This window comes from Heptranchias perlo, chromosome 24 (assembly GCF_035084215.1).
Source record: "Heptranchias perlo isolate sHepPer1 chromosome 24, sHepPer1.hap1, whole genome shotgun sequence".
Taxonomy (NCBI): domain Eukaryota; kingdom Metazoa; phylum Chordata; class Chondrichthyes; order Hexanchiformes; family Hexanchidae; genus Heptranchias; species Heptranchias perlo.
In genome coordinates this window covers 30,870,252-30,890,710 of record NC_090348.1, presented here as the reverse complement: position 1 = coordinate 30,890,710, position 20,459 = coordinate 30,870,252, and the positions used below count along the sequence as shown (strand labels likewise).

Here is a 20,459-nt window from a genome sequence, read left to right as displayed (position 1 = left end):
CAAGGGCAGCAGGCGCATGGGAACAACACCACCTGCACGTTCCCCTCCAAGTCACACACCATCCCGACTTGGAAATATATCGCCGTTCCTTCATCGTCGCTGGGTCAAAATCCTGGAACTCCCTTCCTAACAGCATTGTGGGAGAACCGTCACCACACGGACTGCAGCGGTTCAAGAAGGCGGCTCACCACCACCTTCTCGAGGGCAATTAGGGATGGGCAATAAATGCCGGCCTTGCCAGCGACGCCCACATCCCGTGAACGAATAAAAAAATAAAAAAAAATATTTGAATACTAGGACTAGGGGACATAGCCTAACATTTAGAGCCAGGACGTACAGGAGTGAAGTTAGGAAACGCTGCTACATGCAAAGGGTGGGAGAAGTTTGGAACACTCTTCTGCAAACGGCAGTTGATGCTAGCTCAATTGTGAATTCTAAATCTGAGATTGATAGATTTCTGTGAACCAAGGGTATTAAGGAATAAGGCGGGTATATGGAGTTAGGTCACAGGTCCACCATAATCTCACTGAATGGCAGAAAGACTTAAGGGGCTAAATGCCACTGCCATTTGCTGCTGCTGTTATGCGCCACCTTCTTCTGCAAGAAAGCGGGACGTGTGTCTGGGTGATGTGCCTCTCATGGTTGAATAGCTGCCAGCGTGTGCGGCCTATGAGTTGCGGATGGGCGGCTTGCAACAGCGGTAATGTGTAAGGGTGAGAGGAAGCATCTGATTGGAGGACTTGAGTATTGATGGAAAGACTTTGTTGGTATGTGGGTGATGGGGGTGTAGTGCGTCGAGCAGTAGATGCGGCTAGTGGTGCAGTTGGTAGGAGATGCCACTTGACAGTTGACCTCACTCACCTTGACCACTCGTGTCAAAGCATTGAACTTCTTCCTGGACTTCATCCATGTTTGTGGTGCTATCTGCCTGGCATTGACTTTGTTCCCCGCTGCCTCTTGGGCATATGTCTGGAGGGCCTCTTGCCACCACCCCCACCCCAACCCCCTGCAGATATACAATGTCCCTCCTTCTGTCCACTTCTTGCACCAAGGCCTCTAGTGCATCAGCAGGGAACCTTGGTGCATGCACTCTCGCAGACCTGATACCAAATCAGATCAGCAGATGGTGAGATCTGGCATGCAGATTGAAGGATGTGCGATTTAGTAGTGTGCAACCTTTATTCAATGTTTTAACATAACTCATCAGTGTGCAAACATAGGGTTGGGTCCTGCATCTGTGTTTTACATGTGCAATGTCTGATCTCCATTCAGACTCCGTGCAGACAGCAGACTGTTATTTTTAGCAAATAACAGGTACTGGCTACCTTTAAGAGATTTGAAGAGAGATTCCCCCCTTTAAGAGATTGAGGCTCCCCCTGCTGGTGGAAAGTGCAAATGCATTGAATCGATGTGCAAGGCCTGGATTTCAACACAGCTTGATGTTGAGTCCTCAGGCCAGACGATGTCCTCGTCCTGCCTGCACAGGGACCACTGGGCACGGGCTAATAGCAGATCATGCTACCTACGCCCAATAATAGGCCCTATTAAATTTTATCCCCCCAAAGCGTTTTAAAGTCATCAAATACATTATAAGCACAATGTGCATTTTTAAAAGTACACAGCCAGTTTTCCCAGCTCAGTGTTGAGAAAATACTGAACAGAGGCAGAGAAGGGGTTGGAGAAAGGTTTGAGTCAGACTTCTGGTATGAAGACACGGGAAAGTAAGGTCAAAAGGGAAAGGGTGCATAGAAAATGGTGAGACAAGGAGGAATGGGACAGCAAGAGAGGAAAGACCAGGGAGTTTTGGGGTTAGGCTGCTGGCACGGAAACAGTGGAGAAGGGGAGGCAAAGGAGAAGGGATGGGAAAAAGATGGGTGAAGGTGAAGCATCAGAATGGGGGGATGGGCAATAAGAGAGGAAAGCAAGAAGCAGAAGGAAAGCAAAAGTGGGCTAGGACAGCAGAGGACGAGGACAAAGGGAACACATATGGTTCAAGGGTGCAGCGGAAGAGGTGCAGGGAAGCACAAGGAGATATGACAAGAGAGCCACTAATGGCAATCAGAGAAGATGGGTAGAAGTGGCAAACAAGTGCAGTGGACAGGATGGAACAAAAACAGAGACAAAGTGCATAGGAAAGAAGAAAGCACCGCAACGCCCCCAAGCAGAAAAGAAGGCAGGTACACAGATATAAAAGACCACAAAGTGGTGATAATAAAAAAATGACAGAGAGAGAGCAAGATAATGAGAAACACACTCAGGAACACGAAGACGGCACACTATGTAAGACAACATATCCTTCGACTTGCTGTGAGCTTTGCCATGGGAGACCCAATAATTAATATGTTAAAAGTTTTGCATAAAGCATGCTCTTCCTGTAAGAGTCATACTTCCAGTCAACTGTACGTATCCTCTGACTCACTTGTGAGGAATGTCATGGCAGATCCAATAACAATATATATGAAAGGTTTTGCTTATAGTGGACATTTTTTGAATTTCTAGGAAGTAACACTCACCATCATGTCATGCTGTTTAAATCATGTCTGGCTACTACATTTAAATAATACTCGATGGCCCAGATCATGCTGAAAAAATGACGGCGTCTGAACACCGCATGACGTTATTAATGCGCAAATCAGCCAGCACCATGTGGCGAGGAAGAGATACCCCATGAATTGCAACAAGTTGCTGGCCGATTTGCATCACTCCGCTGTTAGCTTTGCGAAAACGGCATCTTGCCCTTAACCACCCCATGATTTTCATGAAGTTGTTGCATTTGCACATTAAACTCACCACAGAAAGTTAAGTCTAGTAATTGATCGTGTAAGTACCCTTTTAACAATGTGATAATTGTTACTGACTGCCAATCAACCTCTCTTGCCCAGAAAGTGAACAATTAAAAGTGTGGAGTCTCATTCCTTAAGGTTGTGAATTGTTGGAGATTTTTAAAATGTCAAATTTTAAATTTAATTTTTTTTCTTACTTTTCCTTTCTGTCTCTCTTTTCTCTCTCTCTCAATACAATCTTCCTTTCCCTTTCTATTTCTCTTTCTGTATCTGATTTGACATTGAACTCACTCACTCTAGTTCACCCTCCTTCTCAGTCCTTCCTCTTGTTTATTTCTCAATCCTTTAATCTCATTGGTTAAGGAGGTACACTGTTTGTCCAGTTGTTCACCAAGGTCCCAAATGCCCTGTTGCTCTTGCTGCGCGTTATCAGCTCACACTTGCAGCAACTTAGTGGGCAAAAAATATTAAAACATAAAAGTCTAATGGCATGCTGCGAGATGCCCTGCTCCAGCAAAATCTGGGTCTATATGGGTCCTGTCACTTTGTTCATGGTAAGTTGAAGGGTACACTATTTTATAACAATGGGGGTGTTTACACCATGTAGGTGATAACATCAGGGCCTGACACATTTTGAGATTTTTTTCCCCCACAGAGAGGATTTGGAACAGAGTGAAAAGAGTTGGGTTTTAAAACAAAGTGGATTTGCACAGGTTTTAAAAGGCCACAGGCTGCAAACTTCTGGAGAACGCGTATTAAAGCCAGATATAGAGACCATTACCCAGGATGATCGGGAACAATAGAGGAGTCGTCATTTGATCCCGGAAAACATTCACGCAGTAGGGGGTTGGAACATCCTTTCCTGTTCGGCTTTGCATGAAGCTAGTTTCAAAGGGAGAGGGCATGATAGCAGGTTTGAACAGCAATTCTTCTGGTCAACATGGGAAGGAGTCTGGAACCAAGCACCAGATTCCTGTTGGGACAGGAAAGAGGTGAACAAAGACCCACACGTGTTTAGTAAGGTTTTTAAATGAAGAGCTGCCAAAGCTTTAGACAAGCTCACAGTCAGAAAATGCTGGAGAAACAGTTAGTAGACATCTTGTTTAAGATAACACACTAATGTGGGATAGAATGGGGTATTCTTCATTTTGTATCATTATGCAAGAGTTTTAAGCAAAGGCCAAAAATCAAATAGGAGGGAGAAGGATTGGTGTGGACAGAGGGTGTGAAAGGAGAGAGAGATGGAGAGGAAAGAGGGGAGATAGAGAAGTAAAGAAACACGTGGAAGGAGAGAGGCTGAAAAACGCACACAGAAGGAAGGAGGCAGGGACATACATACAGAGAGAAAAACACAGAATGAGAGTGAGTGAAAGTAAGACTGAAGGAGAATTAATACATGCAAATTGTTTAATATGGATAGTCAGCATTTGAGAATCAATGTCTGCTTACAAGGATCAGCACTGTTCCTGGCTCTCTCCTCCCATTTTGGGGATGGAAATCTGCTGCATACCGTGGGCAGGAATTTTTGCGATAATCAGGATCAGGAAAACATCAGGAGTTCCTATCATCGGTATGCAGCAGTTTTATCGCAAGAGTGGCAGCAACACTGGCTGGGAGCTAGAAACTACTGTGAGATTGGTGGGGAGTTGGGCGTCAACTTTAATTGTGGGGGAAGAGGAGATGAGTACCAACATATACTGAGGGATAGGGAAGAGAAAGCAAGAAGAGCACCTATGTGTATAGAGAGAAGTGCTGGTGTGAACTGGGGTGACACAGGAGAGAAAAGTGCCAGTTTGAATTAAGGGGAGGGAGGAGTCACAGGCCAGCATAAACTGGGAGTGATGGAAGGGAAAAAAGTGCCAGTGTGAACTAAGGTGAAAAAAGATGAGTGGAACTGTGAACTGGGAGAGGGTGGAAAAACTTAGTGTGAACTGAAAGAAAGATAGAAAATGATGAAATGGAAGGGCAGAAGAATGCCAATGTGAATTCAGATTTACGGAATGAAGACTGCCAGTATGAATTAGAACGTGAGGGGAGAAGAGAATCTCTGTAAACTCGAGTGGGGAAGAAGAGTACTTCATGTCACAGTGACAACCATGTAAACAATTTTAAAACAATTATCAGATTTCAGAATAGCCATGCACATCCATAATAACTTGCAATTTCTCTGCAAGAAATGTGAGAAAATCCCCACTTTTACCACAATCCACTGCTATATGGAATGTTGGACAGACATGCAGCTTAGGTTATAACAAACCCATGCTCCACTGCATTGCAGTGTAACTATATGTCATAGGTGTATATTCAGAACTATTTTTGAGTTCAGCTTTTGCTATTTTTTTAGGTTGGAGAGAGTGAGAAAGAGAGGAAGGGAAAAAGAGAAATAGAAAGTTAGTTTGTCCACCACAAAACATGCCTGCAACTGTTCATGATTTTTGTCATGACTAATGATTTTCCAAAAATATGACAAAACTACAGGCCTAATGATAGCAATATTGGCTTCGTTTGTGCATTTTGCCACCAAGTGACTATCATTAGGTGCAGCAATAGAAGGCAATTTAATACAGAAGTTCATATAGCTGTCCTATCAAGTTCTGCACCATGGAACTTCAAAGGTTTGTCAACTGGTTTAAAAAAAATTGGTCCTGATCTTCAGCATAATAAATGCTTGACCTAATTAATAAATGAAGCTAGAATGTAATGACAGAAAATCACTTATGTAGCACTTTGCATTCCAGTGCAAAACCATGGTAGGAGGAAAAATGTTCAAAGCAAACCACTTTCTAACATTATTCATAAAACAAATATATTAGTTTACTTAATTAAAACTGGCTTCTGAGCTGAACAAACGGCAAGCACTTATTCACAAAGGACAGATAGTATCAAAGCATATTGTTCTCCTTTCCCTTTCTACTGTCTTTTCCAGCTATCTTCAGTCAGTTGTCAAAAATTGCACCTGTACACATATTGGCATGAATACTTTGACAAGCAATGGTTCAATAGCATCACTTGGTGAATGTGAAGAGTTCACCACTTACTGCTTCAATGCTACTAAGAGCATCATCAAAAATCTCAGTTGTTGCCAAGATTATGTTCACGCATCTCGTCGCCCATGTACCGTAGAACAGAGAGCCTCTAAAAATCTCCACAGAAGCACAAAGTATTGTGAAACTTCTGCACCAGTCAGAAATCTCTGAAATTTATAATGGTTTACATCCCTTTAGGTAGTTAAAAGTCACATGTCACCTACACATGACTCTAAAATAAACCAGTACAGCTGATAACTCCTTTATATGCAACTACATTTTAGGGACAGAAAAAGTTACCATCCACATTCAAAGCATTTGCACTTAAATTTAAAGGAAAACTTTTGTGCACTACAGATACATTATCTTGTTTGGGTGCAACTGCATTGCAGAATAATTTGGTCAGCAGTAGTAGTGCTCTGTTTAATGCTTTGCTAGCACTAGACAAGCCAAATTAAAAAAAATAGCCTTTGGTTTTGATTTTCAGCCAGAGGCCAATTTTTCCAAAGTTGCTCCCACCTACAAAATAGACAGTGGGAGCTGGGAAGCAGAGGAAATAAAGTAAGTGACATATTTTTTTAAAAAATTAAAAGAAAAAAATGTTTAAAATAGTTATAATAAAAATGAGTAGGAGGGGGAAGAGAGGGGAAAAAGAGAGAAAATGAATAACTGAATGAGGAGGGGAAATATAGGAACATAAGAACAGGAGTAGGCCATTCAGCCCCTCAAGCCTGTTTCGCCATTCAGTTAGATCATGGTTGATCTGTACCTCAACTACATTTATCCGCTTTTGATCCATATCCCTCGATACCCTGACCTAATAAAAATGTCAATCTCAGCCTTGAACATTTTAATTGACTCAGTATCCACAGCCTTTTGGGGGAGGGATTGCCACATTTCCACTTCCCTTTCTATTAAAAAATGCTTCCTGATTTCACTCCTGAATGACCTAACTCTAATTTTAAGATGGTTCCCCATTGCTCTGGATTCCCCGCCAGTGGGGGAATCTACATTATCGAATTCCTTTTATCATTTTAAACACCTCAATTAGGCCACCCCTCAACCTTCCAAACTCAAGGGAATGCAAGCCAACTTTACGCAACCTGGTTTAATTTTAGTACCAATTTAATTGTTTAATTTTTCCCCCTCTGACATCTGAACAACTTTAGTACATGTTTCCACATTTAGTGTAAGAGCTGGCCCGGGGAGCTGGAATTTCTTGGTATTTGTTAACACTCAGTTAATAGTAAACAAAATAATTTACAGAATTCAAGGCCTTCACAAAATACTGCAATAATCTCCTTACATTGATTTTTATTGTCAATGCAATGTATTTCAATGACCCAAGATACAAAATGAGCCTGCTGTTGAACTCTAACTCTTTGTATATTTTTCTTCCAAGTCAGATAGTGCAGGTCTCTCTAGTTGTTGTACCAAGCAAAACAAGCAGATTGTGATTAGACAAATTCTACTTGCCTTTCTAGATTTTGCAGCAAACTGCTCCTTTTCTCCACTTTTCTTTCGCTTTTTCTCATTTACCTTTGTTACCCTAGTGGCGGTCAACGTGATAGTCGTAGGGGTCTGCTGAAAGGCAGTATATAGTTCCATAGGTACTTCATCTCCACTTTCCGTTGCACTGGTGTCTCCATCTGTTTAAAAAAGAAATGAAAATCTGAAACAAACCCATAGCCATTCTTTATTTAAACCATTTACACCTAATAATTTGCATAAGGAATTGAAGATAGACATAGCATTTTTAAAATATATAGAATATACAATAGAACCTCAATTATCCACAGTCCCATTATTTGCATTGTCAACTATCATTGAGAATTTTCTCAGATATTGGGAGACCAGCAGAAGTCAAGGATATCAACAATTTTTTTTGTTTCAGAGCAGAGTACTGAACTACTGCTGCAACAACTGATCTCTCAACTCACAGCTCCTCCATACAAGAGCACATTTAGACAAGAACTGTGTTGATTTTAAAGTCAGTGTTTTCATTGCTGTGGAGGTTACCGATGGGATGGTTTGATCATCACTGACGTTGAGGTCGCCATTGATTTGCAGCAGGTCTGTCTGATAAAGTCACAGGCAGGTGAGGGAACTGTGAGCCAGCAGATCAGCTGATTAGTTGAATCTGAGTAATGAGGTATATGTCACTGGAGAAGACTGAGGCAAAGCAATCAATAGTGTACAGTAATTTGGGGACTCGCAATTATCCAGTAATTTCTACTATTTGTGGTGGGGGAGGGATCGCAAGAGGGCGTTCCGTCCATTATGCTGGATAATCGAGGTTATATGATTTTTAAAAAATGGATGGGTTTGACACAGTGACACATGGAAGTGAGTACAAATATTATGGACCTGACACAGTGACATGTGAGAGCAAGTATAAAGAAGGGTAAATAAGATACAACTGCTCCACTACTCACAAGGTAGTAGTTTTATTTGATATCTTCTGTGTAAGATCAGATTAAAATTAAAAAGTTCAACACAGGAAAAAAATTACTTGATAGAAGTTTACAAGGTTAAACATTAACTCCCATAACAATTAGGTCGCATGATAAGCCTTCACTTCCTTACCTCAGGGATACACCAGGCAAGAGAGTTAATGCTATTATATGCTACATTTTAAGAATTAGGGTTAAAGACTCAATGCATCATGGAACTGTGTCAGATTATCACTTTAGAAAGCTGTGTTCCTGTATTTTATATCTGTTTCACATCTTAGAAAATTCATCAACAATACATAAGAGAATGAAAGGATGGCAGAGATGCTCAACAAGTATTTTGACTCAGTATTAAGAGGGTGTAGGAAGTATAGGAGTACCAGAGGACAACTTGGAAAATCAACAAATAGATATAATTTTAAAAAAAATAGACGGGTTAATAGGAATTAACGTTGATAAGTCACCAGGCCCAGATGGTCTACATTCCAGAATACGGAGGGAGGTAAGTGATGAAATAGCAGATGTACTAACCATAATTTTCCAAAATTCGTTGGAAACAGGAATTGTACCAAAGGACTGGAGGGTAGCGAATGTTAACTCCTGTTCAAAAAAGGGGAAAGGGATAAGCCAGATAACGATGGACCAGTTATCCTCACATCAGTAGTAGGTAAACTGTTAGAGACCATAATAAGGGATAACATTAGTGAACACTTAAAAAGGGACAGTTGACACAAATTTGTATGGGACATGTCGTGCTTGACTAATTTTATTGCATTCTTAAAAGAAATTACTGAGTATATGGACAAAGGGAATTTAGTAAATGTGGTATTTTTGGAATTTCAAAAAATTGAAAAAATTTTAATATTTGCTGTGAAGATTAAGGCCCATGTTATTAAAGGTAAAGTGGAGGCCTAGATAGAGGGATGGCTAAAGGACAGGAAGCAGAGATGGGTAAGGATGTTTCTCAGATTGGCAAGATATAGCTAGCAGCATGCACCAGCGATATATGGTGGGACCTCTCTTCTTCATACACATAAATGATATGGACATGGGCACAGAGGAAATTATATCAAACTTCACTGATAATACCAAATGATGGGGCATGACAAACTGTGAGGAAGAATGCAGAAGTCTACAGTAAGAGGTCAATGGGTTAAGGGAGTGGGTAGATATTTAGTAAATACAGTTGTGTAGATAAATGTAAAGCAGTATACTTTGGGGAAAAAAGAACAGAAATATTCCCTAGACTGTAAAATGCTTAATGAAACAGAAGAACAGAGAGATCCAGAGAAACAGAGAGATCTAGAGATACAGATATACATACCTTTGACACTGGTATTACAGGTAGAAAAAGCCTGAAAAGGGCAATGGGATTCTGGGTTTTACATGTAGGAGCTTTAAATATTAAAGCAAGGAGCTAATCATGAATCTGCACAAATATTGGCTAGGCGTGGCTGGAGTATTGCATACCCCATCATAGAAAGGATATAGGAGTTACGGACAAGGGGCACTGCAGATTCACTAGGATCATACTAGGGATGAAAGGTTATAGTTAAGAGAGAGTTAAAAAACTAGGCCGAACTCACTGAAGCAGAGAAGGTTGAAGGAGCAATTAACAGAAGTGTTCAAAATTATGAAGAGGCTTGAGAGTAAATAGTGAAAGATTCCATTGGTTTTTGAGTCAGTAACAAAGGGACATACACTCAGGATAACTACTATAAGCATAAAAGGGGAACTTATAAGGACTTTTTCATGCAAAGGGTTATAAGGATAAGGAATGCTTTACCTTAAAAGTCAATCACAATATTTAATCTTGAATTAGGTAAGCATATGAAGAATTAAAGGGTACAGGGAAACAGCAGAAAAATGGGATGAGAATAGCTAGTTCCAGTGGGAGAGCTACTATCAACAAAAGCTTCCTTCTATATTGAAATAGCTATCATTCTGTGATAACACAGAAATAATCTTTTCACAAAAAAAGGATTTTTTTGCAACATGGCATACTTCCAAGTATCATAAATCCAGATCTAGAATAATATTCAGTAAGAACACACAAGCTAGTTTTCTTTTTTGGTCAGCCAGGACTGACATGTGCAGAAACCCACCACCATGTAGAACAGAACAAAACCAAACTTCTGAGAAAGTTACACCTAGAATTTTGGTTTGGGCCACATGGAATGCTTACTCACTCCTGGCTTCCAGGTAATGCCTTCTGGCAGTTCATATCCCAAGTCCAAATCCAAGATTTGTCTATCTACTCCCATAACTTCTAGCTTCATCATAAGAGGTTTTTTGAAAATTGATCAATGCAATTTAAGTGGGGTTCCCCTGAATTATATGATGCTCTACAGTCTCATATTTAGCCACCACTTATTCTACATATTCCTCACAAGAGCAAAATCCAACCTGCTCTTTTCTGATTACTTGGCAGGCCTCTAGAGCACCTGATATACATGCCATGACAACCTGAACAACCAAATTAAGAGTCACCAATATCGGCAAGATTCATTGGTACTTTTTGGCTTACTTCCTTCTTATGGACATAAACCATAACCACATTCTGGAATACAGAGGGTATATGTGTCTGAATCAATACTATTTGCCTTAGAAGGTCAGCTCCAATATAAGTTGGTGGTTCCTGGTACTGTTTTCCAGGACTATTACCAATTTCCAATCTCTTGCCTGGAGGGGGACTTTGGAATTTGGCTTAATACTGTCCATATCTGCTTCCCTACCACTAGCTAGGCGAAGCAGTGCAGAGTCTGCTTCTACCCATCACCAAAGCCTTCTATTCATTCAGCACACTCCATCACTTTCTCTAGCCTTCATGGAAATGGATCCTTATCAGTGCCTGTTGGGTCAGGTGCCAATTTAGTATCGTGCTCACTCCAGACCCCAAGAATACCCTCACAGATTTGTTGCAGAGCATACTTGTTGGCACTACTCCAGAAGAAGCCTTCTGACTTACTGACAACAGCTGTCAGCCAACAAAGAAAACAATTTAAGGTAATTTTTGTGTGCTCATCCTTGTCTCAGTGATCTTCCTGGCCTTATGATGCACTGCATCATATTTACCTTTGCAGCAGCTCTTGAATGCTCAAAAAAAGCCTCAAGTGCCACTTTAAAGGCCCTTTATTTTTGTTTAACAGCTCTCCTTCCCTTTGCAGTTACCATAACAGCGTGTTGCTTGGTGGATGAATGGTTGGTAGGCTCTTGTTTCAGTTTATCTCTTCACCTATAGAGGGAAAGAATTCACTGGCCACAACATCTGTCATCAGGTTCACTCCACAGGCAGTTACACAGACTCGGTTCTTGGCTCCATCATCGGAAATAATCTTGGCCAGATGGCTCATAATACAGAGGCCATCAGTTACTCTGATTTGGCAGTTCTTTTTGTCACAAGGTCTAACAAACTACCCTCTTGATGAAGAAGGTAACTTGCTAGTGGTCCAAAGATTCCGAGGGCCATCAACACTGCAATTTGAAAGTAAAGGACGCAGCCAGCTATTCACAACTACAAGATCAATTGTCGTGTCAAGCACACCTCAACTTTCACTGTAAGTGGGTCCTGGTCAATGGAGAGGATATATGGTTTGGAGGCTCAGCTCTGGGTTCGATTAAGGTGCCAAGGTTACACATAGTTTGATTCAGCCTGATGGGGAGGAGGAAGAGATGGGGGAAGAGAGAGAAAAAGCAATTAACTGTTTACTTTGACACTTTAGCACAGCAAAAATTTAAGAGGACTATCCTGATAGAGCTAGCAAAATTCACATTTCTCAGAAGATTTGTAACAGTTATACTAAAAGATTAAACCAAATAGAACATGGGGTGCATAACAATCCTGGTCTTTATATTTCAAGGAACACTTAATACACAGAATTTTACCTAAACTATTCAGATTGGTTTACTGCTGAAACTTTTTGAATAAATCAAAACTGAACTGGACTGAATCATCTGTTCCTTGATAACATGAAATTCCTGTAAAACCTTCATTATATGTAACTACTGGCAGCTTGCCATTTCTTCCTTAGTATTTGATGAATTTCAGTTTTGTAATTATAATTCATATATAAAAGCCAGATTTCCAGTACCACCACCATACCAAAGCAACGGAGATAAACTGAAGAATATATCTGTCAAGTCTAGCAAAAGCCTACAGTATGAACTGGATTGTTATTCAAGAAGAAGCACTGAATACTCAAGTACCAGCTTTGCAAGTTGGAAGTCTTTTCTCCAGGACCAAACTACGCCAACGCTACCCTGACTATAGCCAATGTTGAGCAATTTTGGTGTTCTGGTGGTACAGCTGTCCAAAAATGAACTAAAATGACTTGAAAAGGTTTCTCCTGCTGGCTTGGAGCATTTGTGTTTCTCTTGTTTTGAATACCAACTAGTCTGCAGTCTCACTAGCAGTGTGACAAGGGTCAAGTAACACCATCCTAAATTACATTTCATAATTGTAAGCATTTATAAGCTCTTTTGAAAACTCTGGAACACAGCATATACTGCAAGATGTTATGCAATGTGGGAAGACAACACATTTACTATAGTAGGTATTCATCAATGGAGAAAAAGGCCCAGATTTGCAATTTCTTAATCCACTGATGATACAGCTGATGCTGATAGAAAAAAAACTAACTTGAGGTACAAATCTATATGTACAACTTGCATTTATATAGCATCTTTAATATAGAAAAGCGAACCGAAGTATTTCATGGAGGCATAATCCAAAATAATGGACATCAAGCTGAAGGAGGATGATCAAAAGCTTGGTCAAAGATGGGGTTTTAAGGAGGAGAGGGAAGAATTTTGAGTGGAAGGCCTACACCAATTAAGGCACGTGGAGCTGAAGGAAGGTGGGACGCACAAGAAGCCAGGATCGGGGAGATGGAGAATTGAAGGGGGTTGTAAAGTTGGAGGAGGTTAGAGATAGGGAGGAGTAAGACCATGGAGAGGTTTAAACACAAGTACAAGAATTGTAAATTTGAGGCACTGGGGGACCAGTAGCCAATGCAGATCAGCAAGGATGGGATGATGGGTGTGTTAGACTTGGAGTGCGATAGAATACGAGCATCAGCGTTTAGGAGGGTGAAAGCCGAGCTGTCAATCAGGACAGCTTTGGAATAGTTGATTCTAGAGGTGACAAAGGAACATGAGGGTTTCACTGACAGATTGGGGGCGACATTATGGAATTGGAAATACCCGGACTTTGCGATGGAGAGGACATGGGGGTCAGAAACTCAGCTCTGCGCCAAATAGGACGTCAAGGTTACGAACAGTCTGGTTCAGCCTGAGACAGTGGCCAGATAGTCAGTGGTGAGGGTAGAGTTTTTGGCAAGGGCTGAAGACAATGGCTTTGGTCCTCCCAATGTTTAGCAGGAAGAAATTGCAACTCATCCAAGACTGGACAGCACAGAGACAGTGCAGCGGTCGAGAGTGGTGGATAGACAGGAACATAGGAACAGGAGTAGGCCATTCAGCCCCCCCCCGAGGCTGTAGCACCATTCAATTAGATCATGGCTGCACTGTACCTCAACTCAAGATTAGGCCATTCAGGAGCGAAATCAGGAAGAACATTTTCACACAAAGGTTAGTAGAAACCTGGAACTCTCTCCCCAAAAGGTTGTAGATGGTAGGACAATTGGAGCTTTCAAGACGGAGATAGACAGATTTTTGTTAGGTAAGGGGATCAAGGGATATGGAGGAAAGATGGGAAAATGGATTTCAGTGTACATCAATAATGATCTAATTGAATGGCGGAGCAGGCCCGAGGGGCTGAATGGCTTACTCCTGTTCCTAATGTTCCTAGATTGTGCCCCACCAGAGGAAATAGCTTCTCTGCCTCTACTCTATCGAATCTTATCATCATTTTAAATACCTCAATTAAATCACCTCTCAACCATCTAAACTCAACTTTATGCATCCTGTCCTCATAATTTAACCCTTTAAACTCTGGTAAAATTCCAGTGAATCTGCGCTGTACGCCCTCCATGGCTAATATGTCCTTCTTAAGATGCGGTACCCAAAACTGAATGCAGTACTCCAGATGGGGTGAGACCAAGGCTCTGTACAACTGAAGCATAACTTCCTCACTTTCATATTCCAATAAAGGACAACATTCCATTAACAATTTTGATTACTTTTTGTACCTGTGCACTAGCTGTTAGTGAATTGTGTACTTGGACACCCAAATCCCTTTACTCCCTCACAGTTTCTAGTCTCTCACCATTAAAAAAAATGCTGATTTGTCTTTCTTGGATACGAAGTGTATTACCTCACACTTCCCCACATTGAACTTCATTTGCCCATTCACTTAATGGGGGGAATTTTAACCCCCCTCCCCCCCACAACGGGCAGAAGGGGATCGGGGGTTAAATTGGTAAAAATGTGAAACCCGACCCTAACCCGCCATGCCTGTGCCTACTTCCGCAGCAGGTTAGGGGAAGTCTGGGTAGTATCTGCTCTGGGCAGGCGGGTCCGTGCTTATACTATTTAAATGAGGCTCCAGGGCTTGGGAAACCAGTCAGCTAAAGAGAGGTGGGAGGTACCAGATCCAGCAGCCAAGTGCTTTTTAGAGCACTGCTTGTGGGTCAGGAGGAACAGGAGTGCTTGCCCCAGCCTCTCATGCAAATCTTCTGCCACGATCTTCAGGGCCCCTCCTGATGCCCTGATCTTCTCCGATTGCCGGGAACTGTCCTCAGCTGCGGCCTTCTACCGCTGGCTTTCCCGTCCGGCAGCCGGCCAGTCTCTCAATCTGACCAGCTGCCGGGCAGGAAACGGAGTACAAAAATGCTAATGAGGTCCTGCCGTTATATTTGGAAGGACCTCCATGTTCCCGGCATTTCCAGGTTTCCCAGCCCCCGCTCCCTCCCCGTAAATATCAGGGCCAATGTGTCTATGTCCCTTTGTAACCTTCCGCTCCCATCTACACAACTTCCTGTTTAATGTCATCTTCAAACTTGGATATACAACTCTATTCCTTCATCCAAATGATTGATATATATGGTGAAAAGCTGAGGCCCCATTTCAGATCCCTGGAGGACACAATTTGTCACATCCCACCAATCAAAGTATATTCCCTTTATCCCTAATCTGTCTCCTACCACCCAAACAATTACCAACCCATGTCATAAAGTTACCACCAATTCCATGCGCTCTCGTTTTTGCCAATAATCTCTAGTATAGAACCTTATCAAATGCCTTCTGGAAGTCCATATAGATAACGTCCATAGATACTTCCGTATCCACCTTGTTAGTGACCTCCTCAAAAAATTCTACTAGATTAGTCAGACATAACCTACCCGTCACAAATCCATGCTGACTCGCTTTGATCCGAGCATTCTTCAAATGCTTAGTCGCTCATGATAGATTCCAGTACCTTCCCTACAACTGACGTTAAATTAACAGGTCTGTGGTTTTCTGGTTTCGTTCTCCTCGCCTTAAATAATGGAGTGACATTTGCAATTTTACAGTAGAGCTCAGTATTATCAGTGTACATGTGGAAGATGACACCCATGTCTGTGGATAATATCACCAATGAGCAGCATGGTCCCTTGGGGGACTCTGGAAGTAACAGGGCAGGTCAGGGAAGTTGAGCCATTGCTAGAGATGATCTGGCTAAAATTGTACGGTAAGAATGGAACCAAGCGAGGGCAGTCCCACCAAGCTGAACAATGGAGAAGGGGCATTGTAAGAGGATGGTGTGGTCAACCCTGGACTGCATAGAGGTCAAGAGGACGAGGAGGAATAATACTTTGTTGCCACAATCACAGAGAGTGTCGTTTGTGACTATGGTTAGGGCTGTTCTGGTGTCGTGCAAGGGGCAAAAACCCGATTGGGCAAATTCAAACTGTGAGTTACAGGGCATGGATTTGAGAGATGACAAAATGTTCAAGAACTTTGAAACAAGAGGGAGGTTGGAGATGGGGCAGTAGTTTGCAAGGGCAGAGAGTCGAGGGTGGGGGTGATGACAGCGGTTTTGAAAGGGAGGGAGACAGTTCTTGAAAGAAAACCATTTACAATGTCAGCTAGCATAGGGGCCAGGAAGGGAAGCTGGGAGGTCCTTTTAGTGGGAATGGAGTCAAGAGAGCAGGATGTGGGTTTCAGGTACAAGATGAGCTTGTAGAGGGCATAAGGAGAGAAACTATAGAGACAGGAAGATGTAGCAGATTAATGAAGATGTCTTACACAAATACTGCAAGAAATTAGAATTTTGAAGTGTTGCATAGGTTAGGGAAGCAGTTACTTGTTTGTAGGTGGAAGACAGAAGAACAGTAAGTTAACAAAAAATACAAATCAAATCAACACTGGTTGATATATGCAGTACTCAGGAAACTATTTTCGCACTTAACAAGTGAACTTGCAACTGTTGCAAATGGAGGAAGAACATTACAGTAAACTTGACTGGGGGTTTCATACAGGGAGAAAATCACAATGGGCCGGATCGTGCTGGAGCAGGGCATCTCGCGGTACATGCTGTTAGTTACACGTTTTTCTGCAACCTTCAGCTCGAAAATTTTTGCAGCATAACTTGCTGGAAGTGCGAGCTGATAATGGCGTGGCGAGGGCAACAGGGCATCCGGGACCGTAGTGAATGGCAGGACCAACAGTCTATCTCCTTAACCAATGAGATTTAAGGATTGAGAAAAAAAACGGGAATGATGGAGAAAGAGGATGAATTAGAATGGCTGAATTAGAATCAAATCAGGTACTGAAAGTGAAATAAAGAGAGGGAAAGAAAGATTGGATTAAGGGAGAGAGAAAAAAAAGAAATAGAAAGGAAAAGTAAGAAAAAAATGTTAAATTTAAAATTTGATATTTTTAAAATCTCTAACAACAATTGACTACATGCAGGAATGAGATTGAACAGTGTAAATTGTTCCCTTTCGGGCCAGAGGTTGATTGGCATTGTATTAACAAATAACAGTTATCACGTTGTTAAAAAGATACTTACGCCGTTATGTGCCAGCCCTTTCTGAGGCGAGTTTAATGGGCAATTAATGTGCAAATCCAGCAAGTTCTTAAAAATAACGGGGAGGCTAAGGGCGAAATGTCGTTTGTGCACGGCGCGTGTCTTAATCCCCTGAACTTGCTGGCTGATTTGCGCATTAATGACGGCGTGCGTCGTTAACACGCCGTTATTTTCCCAGCAAGATCCAGCCCAATAATGCAGCATACACCCTGAAGTGTACAAGTTCAGAAAGAAGCTTTTGCTGGTGGAAATCATTGGCTTATGTTATGTTTTGTTTACAAAAAGAATGCCAGATCCATTCAGACAAATCCAAAATCCATTTTCTAAATCAACCCCTGCAAATTTCCAAACTGTCCCTCATCCAGCTCACTTCCAGATCTGAGTCTCATGTCAATTTGGAATCCTAAAAGCAAATAGGGGCTTGGTCTCAAGATCCAAATCATGCACAGTTGAAAAATTAGTCACTACTATATATGGTAAAATATATTTTGCATGTTGGTATACGTGAATTTTAGGTTTCGGATATAAAAACTTTAGAAAGCTATTCCTGATATGTACTGAGAAAGCAAGAAATGTTATCCTCAATAACCATCAAGTCCCATTTGTGACTGAAACTAAAGGTGCTTTTATATTGCATGATACTTGTGGTAGCACCACCAGATTCTTGAAGCTCAGCTATGGTGCAGCCAGCTCCTTCAGGGCTGCTGCTCTTAGCGACTACTGGCAGTTTTGCATTTGGCTTGCAGCCAGTTGTACAAGTTCCCAGCTTCAGGAAGCTAGCAGAACTACAGCAACATAAAAGCACCTCATCATACTCAAGTTGTGGTGTTTGGATTTCAGGTTGAAACAAGATTGGTGGTGTTTCTTTTTTCTGAATTGAGTGCAATTGGTTCTCACGGCTTCAATAATAGTCCTATTACACATATACAGCATTTCCCTTTGTCATAGATTCACACCTACCTGACATATTTTCCCTTTTCTTTGTTTGAAGCAACACAGCTCTGTCTCTATCCAAACTCCTAGAAGAATAATTATAACATTACAGTTGTCTGAGGTTCGTGAACAAAATGTTTAAAAAGAATTTTAAAAAAAATACATCCAAGTTTTATAAAATCTTTCATTAGGACAGACTTTACTTACCGAGGCTGACAACGATCACACAGGTAAGTTTCTGGAATGTGCTGCCTGTCGATACCCATGCAATCTATATGCTGCCAGACACTAGGTAAATTAAAAATCAAAGGATCAGATCAATTTGAAAAATTCACTGCTGAAACTGTAGGCATTACTTGTACAATTAATTGTGTAAGCATTTTATTCCCAACCATTACCTCTGTTTTTGATTATTTTAGCTGCAGTAATGCAAACCACTTGGTTATTAACTTTTGCCCTTTGTTACTCAAAAAATTAAGAATAATTTTGCATACATCTTACATATGAAATAAAGACAGCACAACCAGGTAACATCTTTGCTATACCAAAAGAAAAATCCAAGTGATTTACTGTATTAATTCAGGGTTTCAAATAGAAATAAAAGGTCCTAAAAGAGCCACTTTCCATTCTTTGTAATGTCATATTTTACCTAGTTATTCCTGGGGCCACTCACACATAAATCAATGAGAAAGAGTCAGCTAAAGTTGGGTAAATTTACATGGATTTTTATCACAAGAGCATTGAAAACAACAAAAATTAAAAAACACTAAAGAACTAATGAAGTATTTATCATTTAGTTTGAACAGAAATCTCACAACAAATGTTATGAGGTCAATGAAGTATGCAAAAAAAGTTTTTATTATTAAAAATCTTGACGTGCCTGTATGATTTACTGCCAGTGTCTCTTTGATCACTGTCCCTCCAACTAATCATCTGACCGTGATACGTTGAGTACCATCTACTGGATCATCAGCTATTTCTGTCAGCAGCTTTTCCTAATATGAACACTGAGCATCATCAATGCTTTCCGTTTGTATTTCATACAGCCCTGTTTCAAACTAGCATTTCCCCAACTTACTGTTAGCATTCTTTTGGGAGATCCACTAATGTAAGATTTGCCTTTTAGGATATGTACTTCCTATTAGAAATACCAGTCAGGAACAGGTGGGACACTCTTTATTTTCTCATCAATTTTCTCTTCTCTTCTCTGGTACAGTTCCATAGGCACAAGATGCTATCAAACACATCAGCTAAGTGACTATTATTCCTGTATGAACCTTCACATGATGTCAACAAGCTATTCAACTGCTGGCAGCATCAAAGCTAAGCCTCACTGCAGCAATTTCAATAGGGGGAAATGGATGGTGATCAGGAACTGTAACCCTGGCCAATTTTTCCTACCCTAACCAGAGGTGCTAAGGCCAATGATAGCATCCTCACTCGTTCCCCAATTGAGGTCAACTAATACAGCATAAACTTGATACATTCCTGGCCTGTATGGCTAAGCTGGATAAACTCCCCTTTGTGAGATCCCTGTAACTTCCTTTCAAAAATAAAATTACACTGTAATGTGAATAAACACATAGGTAAAAGGTAAAGGTTAATAGCTTGCATCCTACCTGCATTTGTCACAACAGATCATGTATCCATCATCATGGGTGAACCCACAGATGCACCTGGTAACGTCTGTGCCATAGCTTCCATCCTCAGAAGTGCTGATCGTGGTGGCACTGGAGGTCTCATCAAAATTAGCAGTGGTGAATATGCTCACCTCATTTTTGCCTATCACAACTGTTGGAGGAGGGGAAGCTGGGGGTGTTGGCGGAGGACGAGCACCGTAGTTATGGTCCTGTAATTGTTGAAGAAGAAGTGAGATTACAATGTGCACAATTTAAAAATTTTCTTTAAATCCTTTTGGTGAATTATTTGTGCTCAATGGATGTTAGTGCTGAGGAGTGCACCCAGTGTTAGCATCAAGCACTTCCAGCTACATAGCAAAACTCATTATATCCAACATTGCACCTTGGACTCAACCTCAGAATAGCAACCCTACTGCACTTGTGTGTCATTTCAATTCTCAAACTAATCACCCTTGTGGGTTGAGCTGAGACTGCTAATTATTGTGAAATTAGCAAGATCTTTAAAGCCAACAGATAGAAAATTCATTTCATTAGCCTACAGTAGGTTTAAACCCAGGTGGTACCAGGGTTGAAAAGACAGTGTGCTAATCTAATGCACAACTTCATCCCCCAACAATTCAAGTTTCTAACACAGAGCTTAAAAGAATTGATAC

At 41.2% G+C, this 20,459-nt stretch overlaps 1 protein-coding gene across 4 annotated transcripts in view; it reads right to left on the bottom strand.

Annotated features, from left to right (window-relative positions):
- Positions 1 to 20,459, bottom strand: part of kmt2e (lysine (K)-specific methyltransferase 2E) — a 127,196-nt gene that overhangs the window by 47,349 nt on the left and 59,388 nt on the right. For 2 of the 4 annotated variants that reach the window (XM_068005009.1, XM_068005012.1), the window contains exons 4-8: positions 19,786 to 20,015; positions 18,374 to 18,454; positions 18,194 to 18,252; positions 8,794 to 8,862; positions 7,286 to 7,458 (exon numbers count right to left, since the gene is read on the bottom strand). In XM_068005009.1, coding sequence (XP_067861110.1) covers positions 7,286 to 7,458; positions 8,794 to 8,862; positions 18,194 to 18,252; positions 18,374 to 18,454; positions 19,786 to 20,015 — 612 coding nt within the window. The remainder of the gene's footprint in view (positions 1 to 7,285; positions 7,459 to 8,793; positions 8,863 to 18,193; positions 18,253 to 18,373; positions 18,455 to 19,785; positions 20,016 to 20,459) is intronic. The other 2 variants (XM_068005010.1, XM_068005011.1) reach the window with 2 other exon arrangements.